Source organism: Neophocaena asiaeorientalis, unplaced genomic scaffold (genome assembly GCF_003031525.2).
Source record: "Neophocaena asiaeorientalis asiaeorientalis breed wild unplaced genomic scaffold, Neophocaena_asiaeorientalis_V1.1 scaffold689, whole genome shotgun sequence".
Taxonomy (NCBI): Eukaryota; Metazoa; Chordata; class Mammalia; order Artiodactyla; family Phocoenidae; genus Neophocaena; species Neophocaena asiaeorientalis.
Window position 1 is genome coordinate 1,955,994 of NW_020175666.1, and position 20,518 is coordinate 1,976,511.

At 45.4% G+C, this 20,518-nt stretch overlaps 1 protein-coding gene across 1 annotated transcript in view; it reads right to left on the reverse strand.

Annotated features, from left to right (window-relative positions):
* The window catches only part of CAPN13 (calpain 13), a 92,915-nt gene extending 72,648 nt beyond the window's left edge, over window positions 1-20,267 (reverse strand). Inside the window, 2 exon segments of the mRNA XM_024731517.1 lie at window positions 2,397-2,626; window positions 20,196-20,267. Of these exon segments, the coding sequence (XP_024587285.1) occupies window positions 2,397-2,594 (198 nt within the window). The 5' untranslated portion in view covers window positions 2,595-2,626; window positions 20,196-20,267.
* Between the last annotated feature and the right edge of the window lie 251 nt (window positions 20,268-20,518).

Consider the following 20,518-nt stretch of genomic DNA (forward strand, 5'->3'; position numbering starts at 1 on the left):
ATTCTACTGGTGCACAAGATATTATTAGCAGCAAACAGGGGCCTAAAATACATCACGAGCTTATGATGAAGCCTTACAGGAGGCGACACAGTTGTGGTGTTAGGAATACGTCTCAGAGCCAGACTCCAGGGCTCAAGTCCCAGCTCTAACACTTTAGGCAGGTCACTTAATTCTCTGTTTCTGTTTCTCAACTGTAAAATGGGGCTAATAATAGTACCTCCTCATAGAGTTATGATGAGGATTCAGTGAGTCAAAGCACCTAAAGCCAGGCCTGCCATGTGGTCAGCACTATCTAAGTGTTGGCCATTACAGGTAGGATTGCTCCGTGCTGGCTGGAGCTTCTCCTTCAAGGCTCTTTTCAGTCGCAGCTGTGAGCTGTGGCAGTTGAGGACGTCACCATGTTTAAGGGGTGAGTACGTCAGCTTTCTCCTCCACCATCTTGCTTGGAAAACAGGTCAACTCAAGAATTCTCTATTATACATGTAGAGCTTGAAACCCATTTCAGGTGCCTGTGGACAGAATCATTCATTCACTCACTTATTCATTCACCCAAATCCTAATCCTATGTGAGGAATAGTACAACATGGGGAGTCAGAAATTTTAGTTTAAATCCGGGCTCTCTCCCTCACTAACTGTGTCACATTGTGCAAGTCACATCACCTGTCTGAGCATATTCTCTCATAAAACTGGGAAAGAACATGAGACAAAGTAAGAGAAGACCTATGGAAAGCTCTGGAAAATGCTATACAAGCGTAAGTGCTGACAGTTGTGATAAGGGATACAAAGAGATATGACATATCCACATATACATTATAAAAGAAATGTTGGAATGAAAAATGACCCCCTGGTAGAGCCTTTGGATGGGTAAAAGAAGAACAGGAGTAAAAAGTATCTGGCCCCTGGCTGCCTCTGTTTTGGGTTCCTGGAACGATTCTGTGTGAGTCATTTCATTTCTGTTTGCCTCAGTTTCTCCTGGACCTCAAAAGACATCACAGTTTGAGATGTTGCTGGAATTAGATAATAAAAAACTCTCAACCCTTTCTAAATAAAAATGTTATAAATTCTTTAACACTATAAATATGGTCTCACATCTATTGCTCAGTACCTTGTGAAAAAAAAAAAACATTCTAAAAGAACCTCATCTGAAAATAACAAAGGGAGAAAAATATAATCCTTCCAAGGTCTAAATAGAGTTCTCTGCTCAGCTCTCCTTAGGAGTGAAGTCCACAAGTAGGGAGTCATTGTTGGGGACTTATTGCCTCTGGATGGTAAGATGGATTCTAGAAGCTTGAAGCACCCCCATCTTAACTAAGTAGCATCCTAAGCCCCACCTGATCCCCACTCACCCTCCCATTCCCCAAAGCTACAAATTGGTCCTGAGTTAGGACAAGAGTTGTTACCTCTAGCGTTTCCGTCATGTTCTCTGTCATCAGAAAACACCTCTTCTGTATAACCTAACCTGGCTTCATTGAGCGTGTTACACAGAGTGCTTGGCATTTCATTCGCATTCGGTAATGCTTGCTGAAATCATAGTCATTAGCTTACCAGACATTAGATTCTTTCCTCTTCTTCTAGGTTCTGCTGGCTGCTTTTGGAAGCATGAACAGGAGGTTTGAGCATCAGGGCCCTCAAAGTGGCCCTTAGCCAGGTCCTGTGCGTCAATGAAAATGATATTATGAGAATGTCTAGTGGGCTGAGAAATTTCCCTTGGAGCTTCATGCCCTGAAACTGAGATAGTTCTAGAAAAAACCAACAGGGCTCGCCTGGCTTCAAGGTGGAGTTAGTGGTCGTCTACTGGGGTGGGGGAGTCGGGGGGTTTGAACATTGCCATGAAATACCTCCCTAATTTTACAGCTGGTGTTTACAACTCTTTTATAGGTGATCAGCCTTTACAAGATTGAAAATACAAATATACACGACAGAGGCAAGGCAATTGTTGAAATTCATCCTATTATATAAGTGACTGACATGTTATCTTCCCTTTGAGTAAATTCTAATAAGGAAAGAAAAAAGATAAAGACAGTGATACCTGACAGATTAAAGAATGATGAAGACTGACAGAGGGGCTCATTTACGGAGATTGAAGAGACCCCACAGCTACTACTACAATCCTCCTCCCCATGCATCCCCATTTTTTATGTGGGAATGAGGCATGTAATCTAGTGACATGCTGTCTTAGAACTGGGGTCCTGCTTCCTGGTACAGGGTCATTCCATCCCACTGTGGATACAACTCTGTAGCTGAGGGACCAGATGAACTTGTCTCCTTCCAGTTTGAGTTGGGCCAGCCCTGAAAACCAGGTCTCAGGCCCCTCATTTCAGGGGGAGGCACCATGGGAGGCACCATGTCAGAGGGTCCAGGAGCTGGGCGTGTCCCTAGAGAGGAGGTTCACTTACGTTTAGCCGCATCCAGCTTAGGCTGGAGAGGTTTCTTCCCTTGAGCAGCTGTAGACCTACGGAATAAGTCTCAGCAGGGAATGTCTCATCCTCAAACAGCAGCCCTCTGTTTAGGCAATAATCCCGCAAGGAGTAAAAGTCCTGTTGCCTGAACTTGATGATGGGGGTCTTGGCTAGAAGCTCCTGGTTGTGCGCCATGACTCTTCTTGGAAGAGGTATAAGGTCTTTCCCTTTCAGTGAGAAAAAAGATATTTTTAGGGGTAAGCCATCAAGTCCTTTGCATCATTAGGTATGAACCCTTGAAAGGCACTCAGATGTCCCCCGCTTTTACAAGTGAGGAGACCGAGACCCAGATCAGTGCTATCCCTGGTGACACAGCCAGTTGGTAGGTGAGCCCAGACTACAATCCAAGCATCCTTCCTTCTAGTTCAGTTTTCAGTCTGCTGTACTGAACAGCTTCTCAGGATGCTCTTACGTGCGTGAGAGACTATTCATACATGAATGAACATTTATTGAGTGCTGACTTTATACCAAGCGCTTTTCCGAATGCCGGCAATCCAAGGATAAATATGACATGATATTTATGCCCTGGGGGCTCATTATCAAGTGGGAAAAATAGATTAGACATTTCAACAACCAGCTCTCATTCAACAGAAACGGTCTAATTAAAAATGTGTACAGAGTCCTGTGGATGGATATAAAGAGGAGAAGCTAGGAACTGCCAAGGAGAGTCTGGGGTGGTTCTCCCACAAGCACTGACATTGGAATTGGCCTTGAGAGAAGAAGAATTTGCCGGGTGGAGAACTGGCAGGTAGGTTAAGAAAAAAAAAAAAAAAAAAAAGTCCCTTCAGGTGCCCTGAGTAGCAACTACATGGAGGACCAGGAACTGGATTGGAGAAGTCATGGGTGTTAGAGGGGGTGGGAGGGGCTGGAGAGGCAGTGGAGTGAGGGTTGGGAGTAGAGAGTTTTGGCAGACAAGGCCAGGAAGGTAGGTTGGAAAACTGGACTGCTTTCGTTTTATGCCCTGCAAGCACTGCGGGGCCACTGAAGAGGTGGCTTATGATCAGATCTGTGTATGGGATCGTGGAGCAAGTTGGAGGCCATACAGCAGGATGGGGAGGGTCTCAGACGGGGCAGAGGCTTGGAGGCTGCTGCATATCTGTCCACAGGAGAGACAGTGTTAGAGCAATGGTAGTGAAGATGGTGGAGAGACAGATTCCAGAGTCATTTTTTAGGTAGAACCCATAGGAACCGATGATGAATATAGGGGCGGGAGGTCGAGGGTGTGGGGGAGGAAGAAGAAGAGGCAGTGCAGCGAACAATCAAACGAGCTTTGAAGTTTGCTCTCTGCTCTCACCACCTACCTACGGTGCAGAAGCCCCACACCCTCTAAGAGGAGGACCTGCTCTTATGAATGACAGGCCAGGCTCAGAGGGGCCTGCAGGGGTGAGGGCCAGGGGTGGGACATCAGACCTGTGCCCTCAGCTCAGCTACTGCTCTGAGAGCCCAGAAAGGAAGGAGAAGGCTCTGGGGGACTGGCGGCAGGTCTGGGTGTCCGCTGCTGGAGGAGGCGGTCCGCTGCTTTGTGGAGAAGGAGAATCTTGATGTGGAAAAGAGAAGACAGGCTGGAAAGGCAGTCTCCACCTTAACAGACCTCACACCTACTGGACTCACCTTCCTGCTCTCCAAATTGCTAATGGCTTTCCCAGGGAACAGCCTGTAGACTCACTTTCTCAGGCAGGAAGGGTTTACAGAATTTGACATCTTGCTGGTGTGTGCAGCAGGAAAGGCCAAACAATTTTCCCACCTGTCACTTTGGGGAGGGCTCTTTGGCTTATTTCTTTTCTTCTATGACCTACTTGCCTCACTTTGCAAAAAAAAAAAAAAAAAACAAAGGCAGGAGAAGACTCTGCTCTCTGGATAAAGAAAGAAAGACAGAAGGTCTACCTGATATTCAGGATAAAACCCAGTCTTGCTGCTGGGGTATCTCTTGGGTCTAGTGAGAAAAATGGCACAGGAGCTAGAAAAACGGCAAAAAGAGCTGATATCAAGTTATTTTTTTAAATTGAAAGATAGTTGATTTACAATATTGTGTTAGATTCAGGTGCACAGCAAAGTGATTCCGTTATATATATTTATATATATTAGAGTCTTTTCCATTATAGGTTATTATAAGACATTGAATACAGTTCCCTGTGCTCTACAGTAAATCCCTGCTGCTTGTCTATTTTACATATTATACTTTGTATCTGTTAATCTCATACTCCTAAACTTACCCCTCCCCCTTCCCTTTCTGCTTTGGTAACCAGCTTGTTTTCCATGTCTGTGAGTTTGTTTCTGTTTTGTATATAGATTCATTTGCATTAATTTGTAGCTTCTATGTATAAGTGATATCTTATCACTTAACATTTGTCTTTCTCTTTCTGACTTACTTCACTTAGGATGATATTCTCTAGGTCCATCCATATCGCTGCAAATGGCAATATTTCACCCTTTTTTATGGCTGAGCAATATTCCATTGTATACGTATATATCTTCTTGAACCATCTGTTGATGGGCACTTGGGTTGCTTCCATTTCTTGGCTAATATAAACAGCAGTGCTATAACAGTGGGGTACATATATCTTTTTGAATTAGAATTTTCATCTTTTCCAGATATTTGCCCAGGAGTGACATTGCCAGATCATATGGTAGCTCTATTTTTAGTTTTTTAAAGAACTCCATATTGTCTTCCATAGTGGCTGCACCAATTTACATTCTCACCAACAGTGTACAAAGGTTCCCTTTTCTCCACACCCTCTCTAGCATTTATTATTTGTAGACTTTTTGATGATGGCCAGTATGACCAGTGTGAGCTGGTACCTCATTGTGGTTTTGATTTGCATTTCTCTGATAATTAGCAGTATTGAATACCTTTCATGTGCCTGGTGGCCATCTGTATGTCTGCTTTGGAGAAATGTCTACTTAAGTCTTCTGCCCATTTCTTGATTGGGTTTTCTTTTCAGATTGAGTTGTATGCACAGTTTGTATATTTTGGACACTAACTGTTAAAGTTCTTAAGGTGAGAACTGTGTGAGCTAATGACTCAAGCCTCAGAACTATTATGAGAAGCAGGTAAGAGGCATATAGTTGGTGGTTCAAGCCTGTTCTTCTGCTCCCATCAGTGCCTATAAAATGAGTTTGATTCAGTCCTTCCCTCTGTCCTCTATTGATATGGGCAACTGTGTTAGTCTGCTCTGGATGCAACAAAATGTCACTGACTGGGGGGCTTAAACAACAGACATTTTCTTCATCACATTTCTGGAGGCTAGAAGTCTAAGATCTGGAAGCCAGCATGGTCCGGTTCTGGTGAAGACTCCCTTCCTGGCTTACAGGTAGCAGCCTTCTCGCTGTGTCCTCACATGGCAGAGTGGCAGAGAGAGAGGGGGACCTCTCTCTCTCTCATTTTCTCTTCGTATAAGGCCACAGGCCTACTGGAGTAGGGCCCTAGCCTTATGACCTGGTTTAACCTTAGTGACCTGCTTAAACGCCCTTTTTCCAGATACAGTCACATGGAGGGTTAGGGCTTCAAACCCTAATTTGGGTTAAACACAATTCAGTCCACAGCAGTGACTAACCCCAGGCTGTACAAACAACTCTCGCGACCCCAGCTGCATATTTCAGGGAGTGTGCGGATCAAAGAGGACCTGGGGGCCTACCAATACTTAGATCTTAGTATCTTTGGTCTGCCGGCACCTCGTGCCAGGCCTGGCACACAGTAGGTATTCTATAAAATTCTTATGAGTGTTGGTGGAATGAATGTCACATGTCAACTATTCTCAAGCATGTTCCGCGGAGAAGCCTCCATGAATAACAAATTATGAGGTCAAACTGTTGGAAAATATTTCATATTGAATAGACTTTATGAAGATTCACAAAAGACTCCAAGAAGTCCTTCAATAAAGAAACTAATTTAAGTTTGCTTTCAGTGTTTCAGACATATATAAGCAGCAAGTCTTTTTATTGGCAAGTTCTTATTAATGTGTGGAGAAGATATACAAAAGTTAAAAGACTTCAGAAGAAAAAAAAAGCCCCAAAGTTAAATGACTGCAGAAGATCCCAACTCAAGTCCTTATTCTGTCCCTTATTAGCCATATGAGCCTGAGGAAGTTTTCTAAGCACTTAGAACTTCAGTTTCCTCTCCTGTCAAATGTGTATAATGATACTTTGTTGAATAAAATGAAAAATATATGGGAAGGGATTTAAATCATGAAGCATTATACAAAGATATTATTTATTTCTCTGACTCCAATAATCTTGTTCTAACCTTTCTTGTATTGCTCCCACTCAGAGATGGAGAGTTGTAAGAATACACAGCTGGATGATCCAAATACTTCTGCCTGGACACAGGATTAAGGGCACTTAGCCCACAGACAAGACGCCCCCCCCCCACAACACACACACAATTGTGTTGGTGTTCTACATGGAAATTCACAGACTGGGTTATCTTTGGAAATGGAGAAGATAAACATGTATGGGTGTGTGTATAAATGCTCTTAGAAATAACTTTAATGTATACCAAGACAATTTCCTGTGAATTTTCCTAATGTTTTTGTTTTTTGAAGAGTAGTCATCATCTTATCAAGACAAGTGAGCTTCAGACATATTTAAGAACAGGATTTTTTTCCCCCAGTGGGTCTCTCAGTTAATAGAAATCTTCCTAAGGATGCTTTGACAACAGGTAACCAAACTCTTTAAACTATACAAACCAACACATTCTTTAATTTTTAAATTAGGCCACTTTAGATACATATAAGAGAATATGTAAGCTATATAGGTTATAAAATATCATAACCTCATGAACACCCATGACCCTACCGCCAAGGTTATGAACTTACCAATACTTATGAAGGTACCTATGATTTCCTCCCTGATGCCACTCCCTCACCTCCCCCAGAGGAGGCCAACATCAGAATGTTGTATTTATCACTCTCTTGCTTTTATTGAAAAATAGCTTTATCACATATTTATGCATCTCTACATTGCCTTGTTTTAATTTTGCTTCTTTTTCAGCTTTTAAAAATTACACAGGGGGCTTCCCTGGTGGCGCAGTGGTTGAGAGTCCGCCTGTCGATGCAGGGGACACGGGTTCATGCCCCGGTCTGGGAAGATCCCACATGCCGCGGAGTGGCTAGGCCCATGAGCCATGGCCGCTGAGCCTGCACGTCCGGAGCCTGTGCTCCGCAATGGGAGAGGCCACAACAGTGAGAGGCCCGCGTACCGCAAAAAAAAAAAAAAAAAATTACACAGCAGTTCCAATTCCTTTATGGCAATGTAAGAAGCCCCCTATACAGCCCACCTCTTGAGCTTCTTATAGCTATAACCTCTGGAAACAACTACCTGAGAATCTGAAAACAAAGGCTGGAAAATTGTATGGGGGAGTCAAAACTTGGAGAAGAAGCAAGCACGAGGGTGAATTTCCAGGTCTTTGATATTTGTCTCTCACATTTTTGCCATGAGGGTGGGCCCCAGTCATGAAGTGGCCTGGTGCAGATGACTGAAGGAAACCCTGCCATCTTTCTGGGAAAGGAGTTCCTACAGACCTCGGGGGAGAACACCAGGGGAAAGAAGCAGAGAAGAGAGGGCACCAGAGAATGAGATCCTCTAATTATGTAAGTAAACTTGCACAAGTCTTAGCCTAACCCATCTGTATTACAGCTGTGTGGTATGGATCCAAACCAGCACAGCAGAGGCTTAAAGAAACGAATTGAGATTTGAATCACTTCCCACAAAAGGTGAGCTAGAATGCATAGTCTGAACTTAATCAGGTTGATTCCTGCTTTAAAAAAAAAAAAAATCAACATTCCCCAGAGGATTATAAGAGACACAAAGTCTACCCAACATAACATTCACTTTGTCCAGGATATAATCCCAAACTTCTCAAAATAAAAGAGTAAGAAAATGTGACCCATTCTCAAGAGAAAACACAACTGACAGGTGCCAACGCTGTAGTGACAGATGTAGAAATTATAAGAAAAAGATTTTAAAGCAGCTACTAAACTATGCTCCATGAGATAAAGGAAAACACACTTGAAATCAATGAGAGGATAGGAAATCTCAATAGAGAAACAGAAGTTATAAAAAAGAAACAAATGGAAACTTTGGAGCTGCAAAATATAAAATCTGAAATAAAAAAATTCACTGGATGGGCTTAAGAGCAGAATGGAGGTGACAGAGGAAAGAATAAGTGAAATGAGAGGAAAGAATAAGATCAATAAAAAGTATCCAAGTCAAGAACAGATTGAATAAAATATTGAAAATAAAGAATAGATGGGCTTCCCTGGTGGTGCAGTGGTTGAGAGTCCGCCTGCCGATGCAGGGGACACGGGTTCCTACCCCGGTCCGGGAAGATCCCACATGCCGCGGAGCGGCTGGGCCCGTGAGCCGTGGCTGCTGAGCCTGCGCGTCCGGAGCCTGTGCTCCACAACGGGAGAGGCCACAATAGTGAGAGGCCTGTGTACCGCAAAAAAAAAAAAAAAAAATACTGACTACACTAAGTATTGGTGAGACAATGGAACAGCTAGAACTTTCATTTACTAGTGGTGCATATGGGAAATGGCACGACCACCGAGTACCAGTGGTTTAGCTTTTGCATATATTCAACTTCACTAAATATGCCACAGTATTTTCCAAGATTGTATCAATTTATAATCTCGCCAGCAATGTAAAAGAGTTCCCACTGCTCTATCTCCTCGCTAACACTTGGTATTGGCAGGATTCTTATTTGTATGCATCTGGTGGGTGTAAAGTGGTAACTCCTTGCAGTCTTAATTTATGTCTCCTTGAAATTACTGGTAAGACTGAGCATCTTTCAATATGTATATTCTTCATTCACATTCCCCCTTGTATGAAATGAATATTCATATCTTATGCCCATTTGTCTATGTTATCTTTTCCTTATGGACTTGTAGGAATTCTTTATTTACTCTGGATATTCATATTTTGTTGGTCGTACGTGTCCTAAGCATCTTCTCCCAGTCTGTGGCTTATCTTTTTACTTCCTTTACAATGTCTTTGGATGAACAGAGATATTCTTCACTTTATACAAATATAAATGTGCTATGAACCTTTTCTTAGACATTTCATTTTTATAAATTGAGCCAAATGTTAATTTTTATGGGAACTTAATGTAAGAAACTTTGTGATTCTCTTTTTATAAACAGAAGGCTTATTTGTAATTTACACATTCATTCCCCCAAAGCATTGGTTAAAAGTTTTTATAGCTCTATAATAATGTTTTTAAGAAGTATAATATTCATAGCAAACTTCTGAAATGGACTTGCAAAGAAACATTGAGTACTTAGGAAATGATGTGTGTATTTCTAGAAGCAAATATAGCCTTACCAAAATCAGTTACTTAACTTTCCTGCTCTTTTTTTTTCTGATTCTAAAAATAGAGTTTCAACTCCAGATGAACAGGAGAATGCCATATATATGGTCATATGTATTGATTTATATAAATACAGATAGATAACATATCTTGATTTTTAAAAAGTGTTTGATAAAATCATCCTTTATTCCTTACATATAAGATGGTAAAACCAAACAAGACCACTAGACTGGGTAGGTTATATCCTACAGTATTTTACATAAGTACAGTGTAGAGTAGCACAGTAAAGTAAAATCTAGTAAATATAATTCACAGTTTGAACCAGAGATCATAGATGAATGATTTTGGATTAACTTGGAATCATCATACTGTAATAGTCACAGAACTCTTTCCTTTGCACTAACATTTTTAATCTTGGTCCCGGATGAAGATGTTGAAATGAAAATGAAGTTACTTTTTAACGCTTTCATCATTTTTTTTTTTTTTGGCGGTACGCAGGCCTCTCACTGTTGTGGCCTCTCCCGTTGCGGAGCACAGGCTCCGGACGCACAGGCTCAGCGGCCATGGCTCACGGGCCCAGCCACTCCGCGGCATGTGGGATCCTCCCGGACCGGGGCACGAACCCGTGTCCCCTGCATCGGCAGGCGGACTCTCAACCACTGCGCCACCAGGGAAGCCCCATCATTTTTAATGATAGAAAGAAAACAAGAACAATTAACTACGCAGATGGCAAAATCCAAATTCTAAAGGACCTCAAAACCAGCAAGATGGAATTTAACCAAAGGAACTGCAAATCTGTCTTCACATTTAAAAGTTAACTGTGCAAGTGAATAGTGAGTGGGTTCTTCCTAGGCTAAATTTCATTTCAGAAATATTTTGTGTGGCTTACTTGACTTCCTGTTTTAAATGAGGCAATGTGGTGAAAGACTTGACACAATCTGAACTGCTATCACAGTAGTAAGGGGCTGCTCTAGACAGGATAGCTCCAGCCCCCTGTACAAAGCTGCTCTTGACACCGCATGGACGTCTAACCCACCCTGTTCAGTTCTGGGGGCCACATTTCAAGAGGTACATCAACAACCTCAGCGGTGTCCAGAGAAGGTATTAGAGTAGCATAGGGCTGCTTGCAAGGATGGTTTACTGGCACGCGGTTATAGCCACCGGGAAAACGTGATGACTTTTTCTAATTGGCACAAACATGCCATCAGCTAAGCATGCAAGGAACCTAGAGATTACTTCCTGGGAAATTGGAAATCTAGAAACGTTTATAGGGAGAAAGACAGACTGAAAGACTTACGATGACTGTCAGAGCCAGTCCCGTAGTCCTGATCCCCAGCTCGCTACAATAATCCCCGTCTGAGACAGCATGGATTTAAGCACCTCTGGTCCCACAGTTGGGCTCCTCCTTGCTGTTTCTCTAACCCCCAAGGTAATACTGCCTTTCAGAAAACTGGGCTTTGCCTTGTCTCTTAAAAAAAAAAAAAGACATCCTGGAAAGGTGGTCAAGAGCATGTGGAATCAGGCTGGAACTTTGGTTCAAATCCAGATGTGGCTTAGTGACTGACTGACTGAGCAATGCCAAGCCCTTACTATCTCTGAGCCTCCTTTTCTTTTCTTTTCTTTTTTTTTTTGGCGGTACGCGGGCCTCTCACTGCTGTGGCCTCTCCCATTGCGGAGCACAGGCTCTGGACGCACAGGCTCAGTGGCCATGGCTCACGGGCCCAGCCGCTCCGCGGCACGTAGGATCTTCCCAGACCGGGGCATGAACCCGTTTCCCCTGCATCGGCAGGCGGACTCTCAACCACTGCGCCACCAAGGAAGCCCTGAGCCTCCTTTTCTTACGTATAAAATGCACTGGAGGTGGTGGTAATAAAACCAGCCTTTTAGCACTAGGTGTGTATTAAAGGAGAAGCTTCTTGTAAAGAGCTTGGCATGGAACATAATGAAGTCTAGGTAGGTAGGTCTCGTGACCATCACCCTGTCAGGATCTCCCCAGGTGCCCACTGCCCTGTCCCTGTGACAGGTGGGGCACCCTAGGCACTGGCCAGTTACTCCTGGACTTCCAACAGTAGGTCTCCTCAGGTCCCCAAAGTTGAGTCCAATAGAGTAGCCACTTAAAATATGGTAAATGCAACTAAGGAACTGAATTTTAAGTTTTATTTCATTTTAATTAATTTACATTTACATTTAAATACCCATACATGGCTAGCGGCCACCTTGTTGGACAGAGCCGAGAGTAAGAGCTGCTAATGGCAGCAATGACCACAGAACCAGGAGGGCCCTGAGCACCCTTCACGGGAGATAGTCAAGCTGAGGTTGGATGATTATTAAAGGGGGGGGTGCAGAAGTATCCCTGAGTTAGATCCTTTCACTTTGACCTGCTGGGGTTCTCTGCACTCAACTGCTTTTCTTCAACACGATATTTTTGCCACCAAACCACCCAGTTGCTTTCTGTCAGTGACACGATAGGACAGACCTCACAGTGACAGGTGCAAGGCTTGCCCTGGTGACCCGGCCTCCAGGCTGAGCTTAGAACATCCCAGCCAAAAAGAGGGATTCTCTTTGCATTTTGTTTTCAATCCGCTAAGAAACAGGAAGCAGCGTTCAACTGTTCCCTGCCAGGGAGTGATGCACACCGCGCTCTCCTGGCTGGTGCTTTCCAGAACAATGGAAATAAATCTGATGTAATGTAGCAGAACACGACAAGGGACAGTTTTCCCCTTAACAAATACTTATTTGAAATGGTGCCCACACCCTGCACGAGGAGTGATCTATTTCCCACAACAGTGTTCCAGCAAAACCCATTACTAATTCCACAACTCAAATTAAAACTAACAGAGCTTGAAGGCTGGGGCTAATGTGCTCTCTGCCGACAAGGAGCGAGGAAGGGTGGGGGGAGGGGACCGGCGCATTTCAGGCGTATGTGTTTAATTACACTGTTTAATGCATTGAGAATAATTTAGCCACCCGAGTGGAGAAAATAAGGCACTTAACTGCTCTCTGGAGGAAAAAAGCCCCGTGCAAACCACTCTCAGCTGTGTGATACCTCGCACACCTCAGGGCTTTGGGGGCGGAGAGAGAGAGGAAGAGAGAGACGGAGGGAAGGTAAGGAGAGACAAAGAGAGGGGAGAGGGAGGGAGAGAGGGAATTTTGTGCATGTGCAAATCTACTGTGAGTTGGGAGTTCACGTGACTATTTCTCAAGGAGAGCTGGTATGTGGTGGTGTAAAGGTGAGAATGAACATACATTTTAGGTTTTAAAATGTAACTTAACACCTAGACCAGTGCTTTCCCTGGGTTACTCTCCCACTTCAGAACCATCTCAGTGAGGTTCCCTGCCTTGGGGGCCTGAAAGCCATGAGTGAGGTTTGTGGCCCCCAAAAAGGCAGTCCTCAGAGGAAGACTACCCAGGGCTCTCTTTGCAGAAGGGGAAACTGAGGCTTAAGATCAAACAAGAGGCGTTTGGACAGTGCTTGGAGTGGACAGCTGTCCAGCCCCCAGCTTCAAGGCTGATGCCCTGGCCTGGACACAAAGCTTGTCCTAGTCTCTGCCAAGGGGCACCTTACCTTCTGTTTCATTAGGGCTGAGAGGGGTCTGAGAGAATCTCTGATCCAAGGGCCACGGGAGAGGGAGTAATGAGAGAAGCCTCTCACGTGGCTTCAGATACAGAGTGCCGCAGCGCCCCCGATGGGGAACAGGTGCCAGAGAAGTGAGTGCTCAGAATAGAACTATCCATGGCCTGCCAGGGACTCTGGGTTCAGGGCCAGGCCGACTGCCAAGGAGATGAGCCTCCTGGAAAGAGAGAGGCAAAAAGCAGAAACCGCTTTGCATGGCCACAGGCGATGCAACCCTTCACTGCTCTCTCTGCTGGCCTCGCCATGTGCACCCAGCCTCTTTGGGGACTCACGGCCTAAGGGAGCTCAGAGACCTCAGCTGATGGGTCCCTCCCAGGCACGCTATGGGGTAACAAAGAGAACGCCTGCCTGGCAGAAAGGAGCCTGCTCTGCTCCACTGCATTTGTGAGCCGCACCTCTCCTCGGGCCTCAGGTTCCCCATTTGGAACACTGAGCAAGTTGGATTTACTCTTCCAAGTGCTTTTCAGCTGCAATGCTCTGTGTTTCTGGAACTGGGAACGTGAGTTCTTACGCACCCTACGTGACATTGTTGAGCAGGCAGTGAAACAGGAATACAGTATTCCTTTCAGTTAGGTTCGCCATGTGCAAACACGAAAAATCAAAACGTTTTGGCATGAAATGATTCTCCTTACCAACCCCAAAGTGCTTTGGTATGTGTCATTCGATTACCGAAGAGGCCTAGAAAGTTCCTGAGTAGACTGTCAGTGTATTCTGAGGACAAGGCAGAGCGTTCTTTCTGGGTTCTATAATTACATGTGTCCCGGAAACACCCTGTAATATTCGGTATGATCTTGGATTTCTGGGCATATTTTCCCCCCCATCTATAAAGAGAGGATATACTTCCCATTTAGCTAATTCAAGCTCCCTTTTAAGCAAATTAGGGGGATTTAGGAAGTTGGGGCCTGTCATGTATCAAATGATAATCTGGTCTTAAGAGCTACTATTTCCAAGCCATCCTCCCCAGATCGCTCCAGACGGCTCACTTCCCAGCGGCAGGAACCAGAGAGGCCTAGGCAAGCACTGAGCCCGCTGAGTTTAGGGCCTTTTAAATAATTTCTTTGGAAGGCGACACCACATTTAGATAATCAGTGAATTCTTAAACGATTTCCTCTTGGCCTGTCTTCTTAGGCTTTCAATGAAATGAGACAAAGAGAAAGAAAACGGATAAAACAGAGAGACAGGGATAAAGAGACCCAGACAGACAGGGGCAGAGAGACAAAGACAGAGACAGCCAGCCAGCGGAGACGGAGATGGTGATGAAGAGAGTGGGAGGAACGAGAGGCCCAAGATATGGAGAAGGACAAGTCCACTAATAAAAAGCATCCATGTGCATCCGTGTGCAATGCCAGCATACGACCGTGCTGAAGTCATATGCAAACATCACCATGCTTTCTCACCCCTCAGACGTGAGCACTTGAGGCACACCTGGAAAACAGATGTGCAACGGCTGAGACTCCCTGGTGGAGCTCTCTGAAGTTCCCGCCTGCTGTGACAGAGCCATGTGTGGAGATCCAGGGGATCACCCAGGGGAGAGAAAAAGACGGACACCAGCAGTTGGACCTCTGGCCAGGTTACCTCGGGCATCCCGGTCTGTACCCGGCCACCTCTGGGCATCTCAGGCCTGTGGAGGCCACAGAGGTGAGTGGGCAGAGCCTTGGACTGGAGCCTGCTTCTGGTTCTGCCAGTGTCCAGTCCTTACTGTGGTGTGAGGATGCGGGTGGGGAGAGAGGTACACTCGCACCAGCACCCAAGCACTGTAAGGGAGAGACTCCCTTTTCTGACCAGCTCAGGGACATAAGATGATGGTATGTTCTCAAAAGGCCCAGGCCAAGCTACTTGGTCTGAGACTTTTCTGAAAGCAGGCTTCCATCCAAGTAGATGGAGTCATGCTTGTGGGGTTGGGGACAGGGCACGGGTCAGCAAAAGGGGAGAAGTCTCTTTGAAAATAAGAGTTTTCTGAGGGACTTCCCTGGTGGTGCAGTGGTTAAGAATCCGCCTGCCAGTACAGGTGACACGGGTTCGATCCCTGGTCCGGGAAGATCCCACATGCCGCGGAGCAACGAAGCCCGTGCGCCATAACTACTGAGCCTGCGCTCTAGAGCCACAACTACTGATCCCGCGCGCCTAGAGCCCATGCTCTGCAGCAAGTGGAGCCACTGCAATGAGAAGCCCGCGCACGGCAACGAAAAGCAGCCCCCGCTCGCCGCAGCTAGAGAAGGCCTGTGCACAGCAACGAAGACCCAAGGCAGCCAAATAAATAAATAAATATTTTAAAAATTAAAAAAAAGCTTTCTGAATTAATTATGTTGAAGAGCATCACGAAAGAGAATGAACTTAGAACACGATTCTGTGTGTGAGCATGTGTATAAACATGTGTATAAGCGGGTGAGTGAAGCAGTTTTGAAAAGCAGGTTGAGGGGGGTTTTAAGCCTCTCAGGACTCCCATGCTCTTTTCTTCATTCTTAAGAATCAGAGACAGTAGGAAGAGAGAGGAGCAGAAATGGTCTAGGAGCCGCTGCTTGCAGGAGGGGCCAGAGGGGAGGTGGTGGGAACGACAGGCCAGGTGGGAGAGGGACCACACCTCCATCCCTCCAGCGGAAGACGGAATGCAGACGCTGCCACAGGAAACCTCGGCCTCCCTTCTGCTGCCTGGGCTGCAGGTCAGAACAGGTGAGGGGGGCAGGTGAGTCCTGTGCCCATCTGGAGGAAGTGACCGGGTTGAGGAGGTAGCCAGGGTCCTCAAACAGCATCAGAGGGAGACAGCGTCTGGATCGGGACAGACTCCACATGCCTGCGTCCTAGCAGCTGGCCCATCCTGAACGCCTCTGACCTGAAGTTCTCCCCCCAGCAATGCCATCTGAAAGTCTCTTCACTTTGGTTCCTGAAGAGAAGCCGAAAATTTCAGACATGGAGCGTTATGATGTAGCTCGGCTGGTTGGCAGCCTCTTCTCGTTAAGGATTAGACTGGGGAGAAAACAGGACATTTGGCTAAGAGACCCAGGGAACAAGTCCTGTGACCTCTCCTACCTCAGTTACTTGAGAACCAACTGGATCCAGATGTGAGTCATCGGCTACGCCTCCAGAGGGCAGATGTGTGGTCTGTCCGGATGGAGACAAGCCCCCAGGGTCTCTAGTCCCCAGGCTGTGATGGGGTCTGGCTCAATTCTCTGAGCTGTGTGGGAATTCTTGGTCAGGCTGGATCCACAGGCATGGCAGGGCAGACCTGGCCAGTGATCAGAGGGCAGAGTACTGCCCAAGGGACCACTCTTTCAGAGAGAAGTCAAAGTTCTTGGCCACTTTCAGTTTTAAAGGTCCCTTGTGGCCGATGTGACACAGTGAGAATGTTAACCCCACTGCTGCAGCTCTCTACCAGCCCAGGGACTCAGAGGCAGTCCATCACCAGGGTCATTACCCTTAGTACACAGTACTTCTCTCATCTTAGAAAAACTCTACCAGAGGGGGCGGCAGTGGGGCAAGTCTTCACTTCCACATCATCGCTTCAAAATTTGCATTTGTTTATTAGCTAAATAGGTCATCTCTGAGGCAGCTCAGGAGCTGGGTGAGATGACCTTCAGCTGCCTTTCAACATGATCCTCACAGATTACAATGGTTTGGAAGGCTCCTTAGGGATCACCTTATTCAACTACCTTAAAAATTAAGATGAGGAAATTGTGTTTGGCCGAGATTTCCTGTTTTTCTCTTGGGAGGGCCAGCTTTGCAGACTAGTGAGCACACATGGTAGAGAAGAGCTTCCTGAGAATTCAGGGATAGAGACAGAGAGAGATCGAACCCAGGGTCACTAGGGTCCAAAGCAGTGCTCCCGACCCGTGTTGAGTATGGGAATTGCTGATGCACTCAGTTCAACCAGTTTCTTTATTTTGCCTTCTCAAAGCCTTTTATGTAAATCTGAGTCATGACTCTCCGAAGAGGGGAAGGTAGGAGGCAACATTCACCCACGTTTGATCACAGAAACTTTATATCAAGGAGCTCCCAGCAACAGTTCCTAGAAGTAGTGTTCCATGTAGCATGCTTGTCCAAGAGATAGAGTCCCCAAAGGTAGCAGAAAAAAAAAAAAAAAAAAATCAACATTCTGCTCTCGATTCTGCTCTGCTCTTTTGCACAGCTGTAGCCTTTCTTACTATCAAAGGATGCGCTGCCTTATAAAGGTTTGGGAAAGTGAAGGATGTGCTCAGTCTGACCTCTTCCAAACACTGAGGAGAGATGGGGTAGACCTGAGGACTCTTTCATGGTTGCCTCATGGGAGAAAGGGGGAGGTGACTCCCTAAGATCAGGAAACATTAGTGCCTTGCACAGTGTCCTGCAAATAATAATGATAACTTGATCCGTATTGGACTAATCTTATGTGCTGTCTCAGGTCCTCTTGGTCTCACCTGTCTCTGGGTCTCTTACCCCTCTTTGGGGGGTTTTCTTTGACCCCAGGAAAAGAAGTGGCTCTTCTCACCACTTCTGGACTCAGATGAGGTGCCAAGCCACAAGGAGAAGGATCTGGATTTCCCAGTGGCTGCCAAGGGGCCACATGGCACAAGCCAGAGGTTCAGAAGCATGAATTCCCCACGGGGCAAACTTTGAGCAATGAGAGATGGGAGACAGGAGGGAGCCCACATGTAAATTTCCTCTCCAGCCTCTCTCCTGTGGACTCTTCCAAGACACAGCATTTCTGCAAAGCTAGTCCACAGGTGTCCTGCTTTAGCCAAGTAGCTGGCTATATCTCTATGTGAAGAGAGGCGGGTGACACAACATCTTATATTGCTTCCCATCCTTCTCTCCCCATTTCTCATTTCCCTCACTCTCACTGCCCTGGTACTGCAACTCCCAGTGAGGCATTAGCACTTAAGCTTTGCCTCAAGCTTTGTTTTGTAGAGGACCCAGGCTCAAATAATGTCAATAGTAACTACTAAAATGTTTTGAACACCTACCATGTGCCAGGCACTGCTAAGCACTTTACATATATTATCTCATTTAATCTAATTTATTGTTACATTCTAGTGATGAGGAAACTGGGACTCAGACAGGTTACCGTAACATGCCCAGATGATAGTATCAGACAGCACACATGGTAGCATCAAGCGCAGTGCTAGACATAGAGTAAGCCCTCAGGGTCAGTAGGTGGATCATTAATGTGTATATTTCTCACCAGCACCTTTTCTTCTAAGGCATTCTTTCCAGTGAAATCACTCACTAAATACTACCAGTGAAGAAATCAAAGAGGAAATCAGAAAATATGTCAAGACCAAAGGAAAATGGAAGCACGACACTCCAAAAATCTCTGGGATGCAGCAAAAGCAGTTCTAAGAGCGAGGTTCATAGCAATACAGGCCCTCCTCAAGAAACAAGAATATCGCAAACAACCTGTTGATAACTTACCACCTAAAAGAATTCGAGAAAGAACAAAGCCCGAAGTCAGCAGAAGGAAGGAAATGATAAAGATCAGAGAGGAAATAAATAAAACAGATCAAAAAGACAATAGAAAAGATCAATGAAACCAAGAGCTGTTTTTTTTTAAAAGATAAACAAAATTGATAAACCTTTAGCCAGGCTCACTAATTAGAAAAGACAGGACCCAAATAAACAAAACAAGAAATGAAAGAGGAGAATTAACAACTGATACTGGAGAAATACAAAAAGTCATAAGAAAATACTATGAACTATGAAATACTGTTCTATATGCCATCAAAGTGGACGACCTAGAAGAAATGGACAAGTTTCTAGAAACAAACAGCATGCCAGGAATAATATAACTCTTAGTCATCTGCATCTTGCTTAGTAGCAAGTGGCTCACTGGGTACCTTTCTTATTCCATCTACAAATTGGGAATAATAAGTTTATGTTACATATAACTCTCGCTTATTACACAATTGGTAGATTATTATATTCTCAACAACCAATGTGCTAACCAGAGTCCTCCTGCAGCTATCACCCACAAGAACAAAAATTAGGTCCAGTTGGGTACAAGTGGGCCAATCCAAGAGAATTGCTCACTAAATATTCAGGTAATGCCATCTGGGGTCATCAAAGTTCTGTTTCTGTCCCAGGACAAACAGGGTAGTTGGCAGGTCATAACTTAACTGTAACTGCAGAGGAAAAATGTCTGCACTCATTCTAATCTGGTCAGCTTGGGTTCAGACAAAATAGCTGTGGCTCTGTCTCCCCAAGTACAGAATCACATCTCAGATTCCACAACATTTGTAGCCATGGAGGCACATGCATTGACCAGGAAGCAGCTCTAGGGGTATAGGAACCACCTGAATCTCTGCAGTGGTGTTGACCAGCCTTTGGGGATTAACACAGGTTTTTCAACTTGGTATAATTATTCATCTAGATCATTAGAAAACAAAAGGCAAGCCCTGGGCCCCGTTCCTCCAGCAAATATTACACACCGACTATGTGTCAGAAACTATACAATGGTGAACAAAGACATGGTTCCTGCCATCAGGGTATCCCTTATGACAATGTAGCCCTCTAGGTTGTAACTAAATGAGCAGAAAGCCAAGGTGACGCAGTGATTAAGAGATCCTCTCACTGTATGAAGTGTGCAAAGTTTAGGTTATCTTCTCTTAGGGAGTCAACTCTCCCTTTGCCCCAGTTTTTCTTAAAACTTATACTTGGGCCCTTTGCATCAGAAACACCCACTTTTCAGAGCTACTGAATCCATATCTCTGGGGGTGGAGATTTAGATCTACAGAATTAAGACTGTCCCTGAAACATTTATGTGCTCACTCAAGTTTGGAGCACTGTCTTAGTCCGAAGCCCTGGGAGGTCACCACTCGCATCCTACCTGTTTCAGAGGCAGGTGGTTTGATGGGGCCTAGTCAGCAGGATTCCTGTGGGGAGCAGAGTTGGGGCCGGGCGGGTCCCACAGGCTCGGTGGCAGCAGCAGCTCTGCGGCGGGATGGAGAGTGGCATAGGAGACAGGTGGTGGAGGACAGTGGCAGTCCCTCTGGAGAAAAGGCAGGCTGAGAGCCCCACAGCGCAGGCCTCTGCTTGCTTCGTCCCCTCAGGCTCTTCCTCATACAGGCACAGCAGTTACCTCCCCACCTTAGTTAAACAATGACTCCAGCCTGGCGCCGGGTGCCTCCCTCCCGGAGAGAGGATATTGGA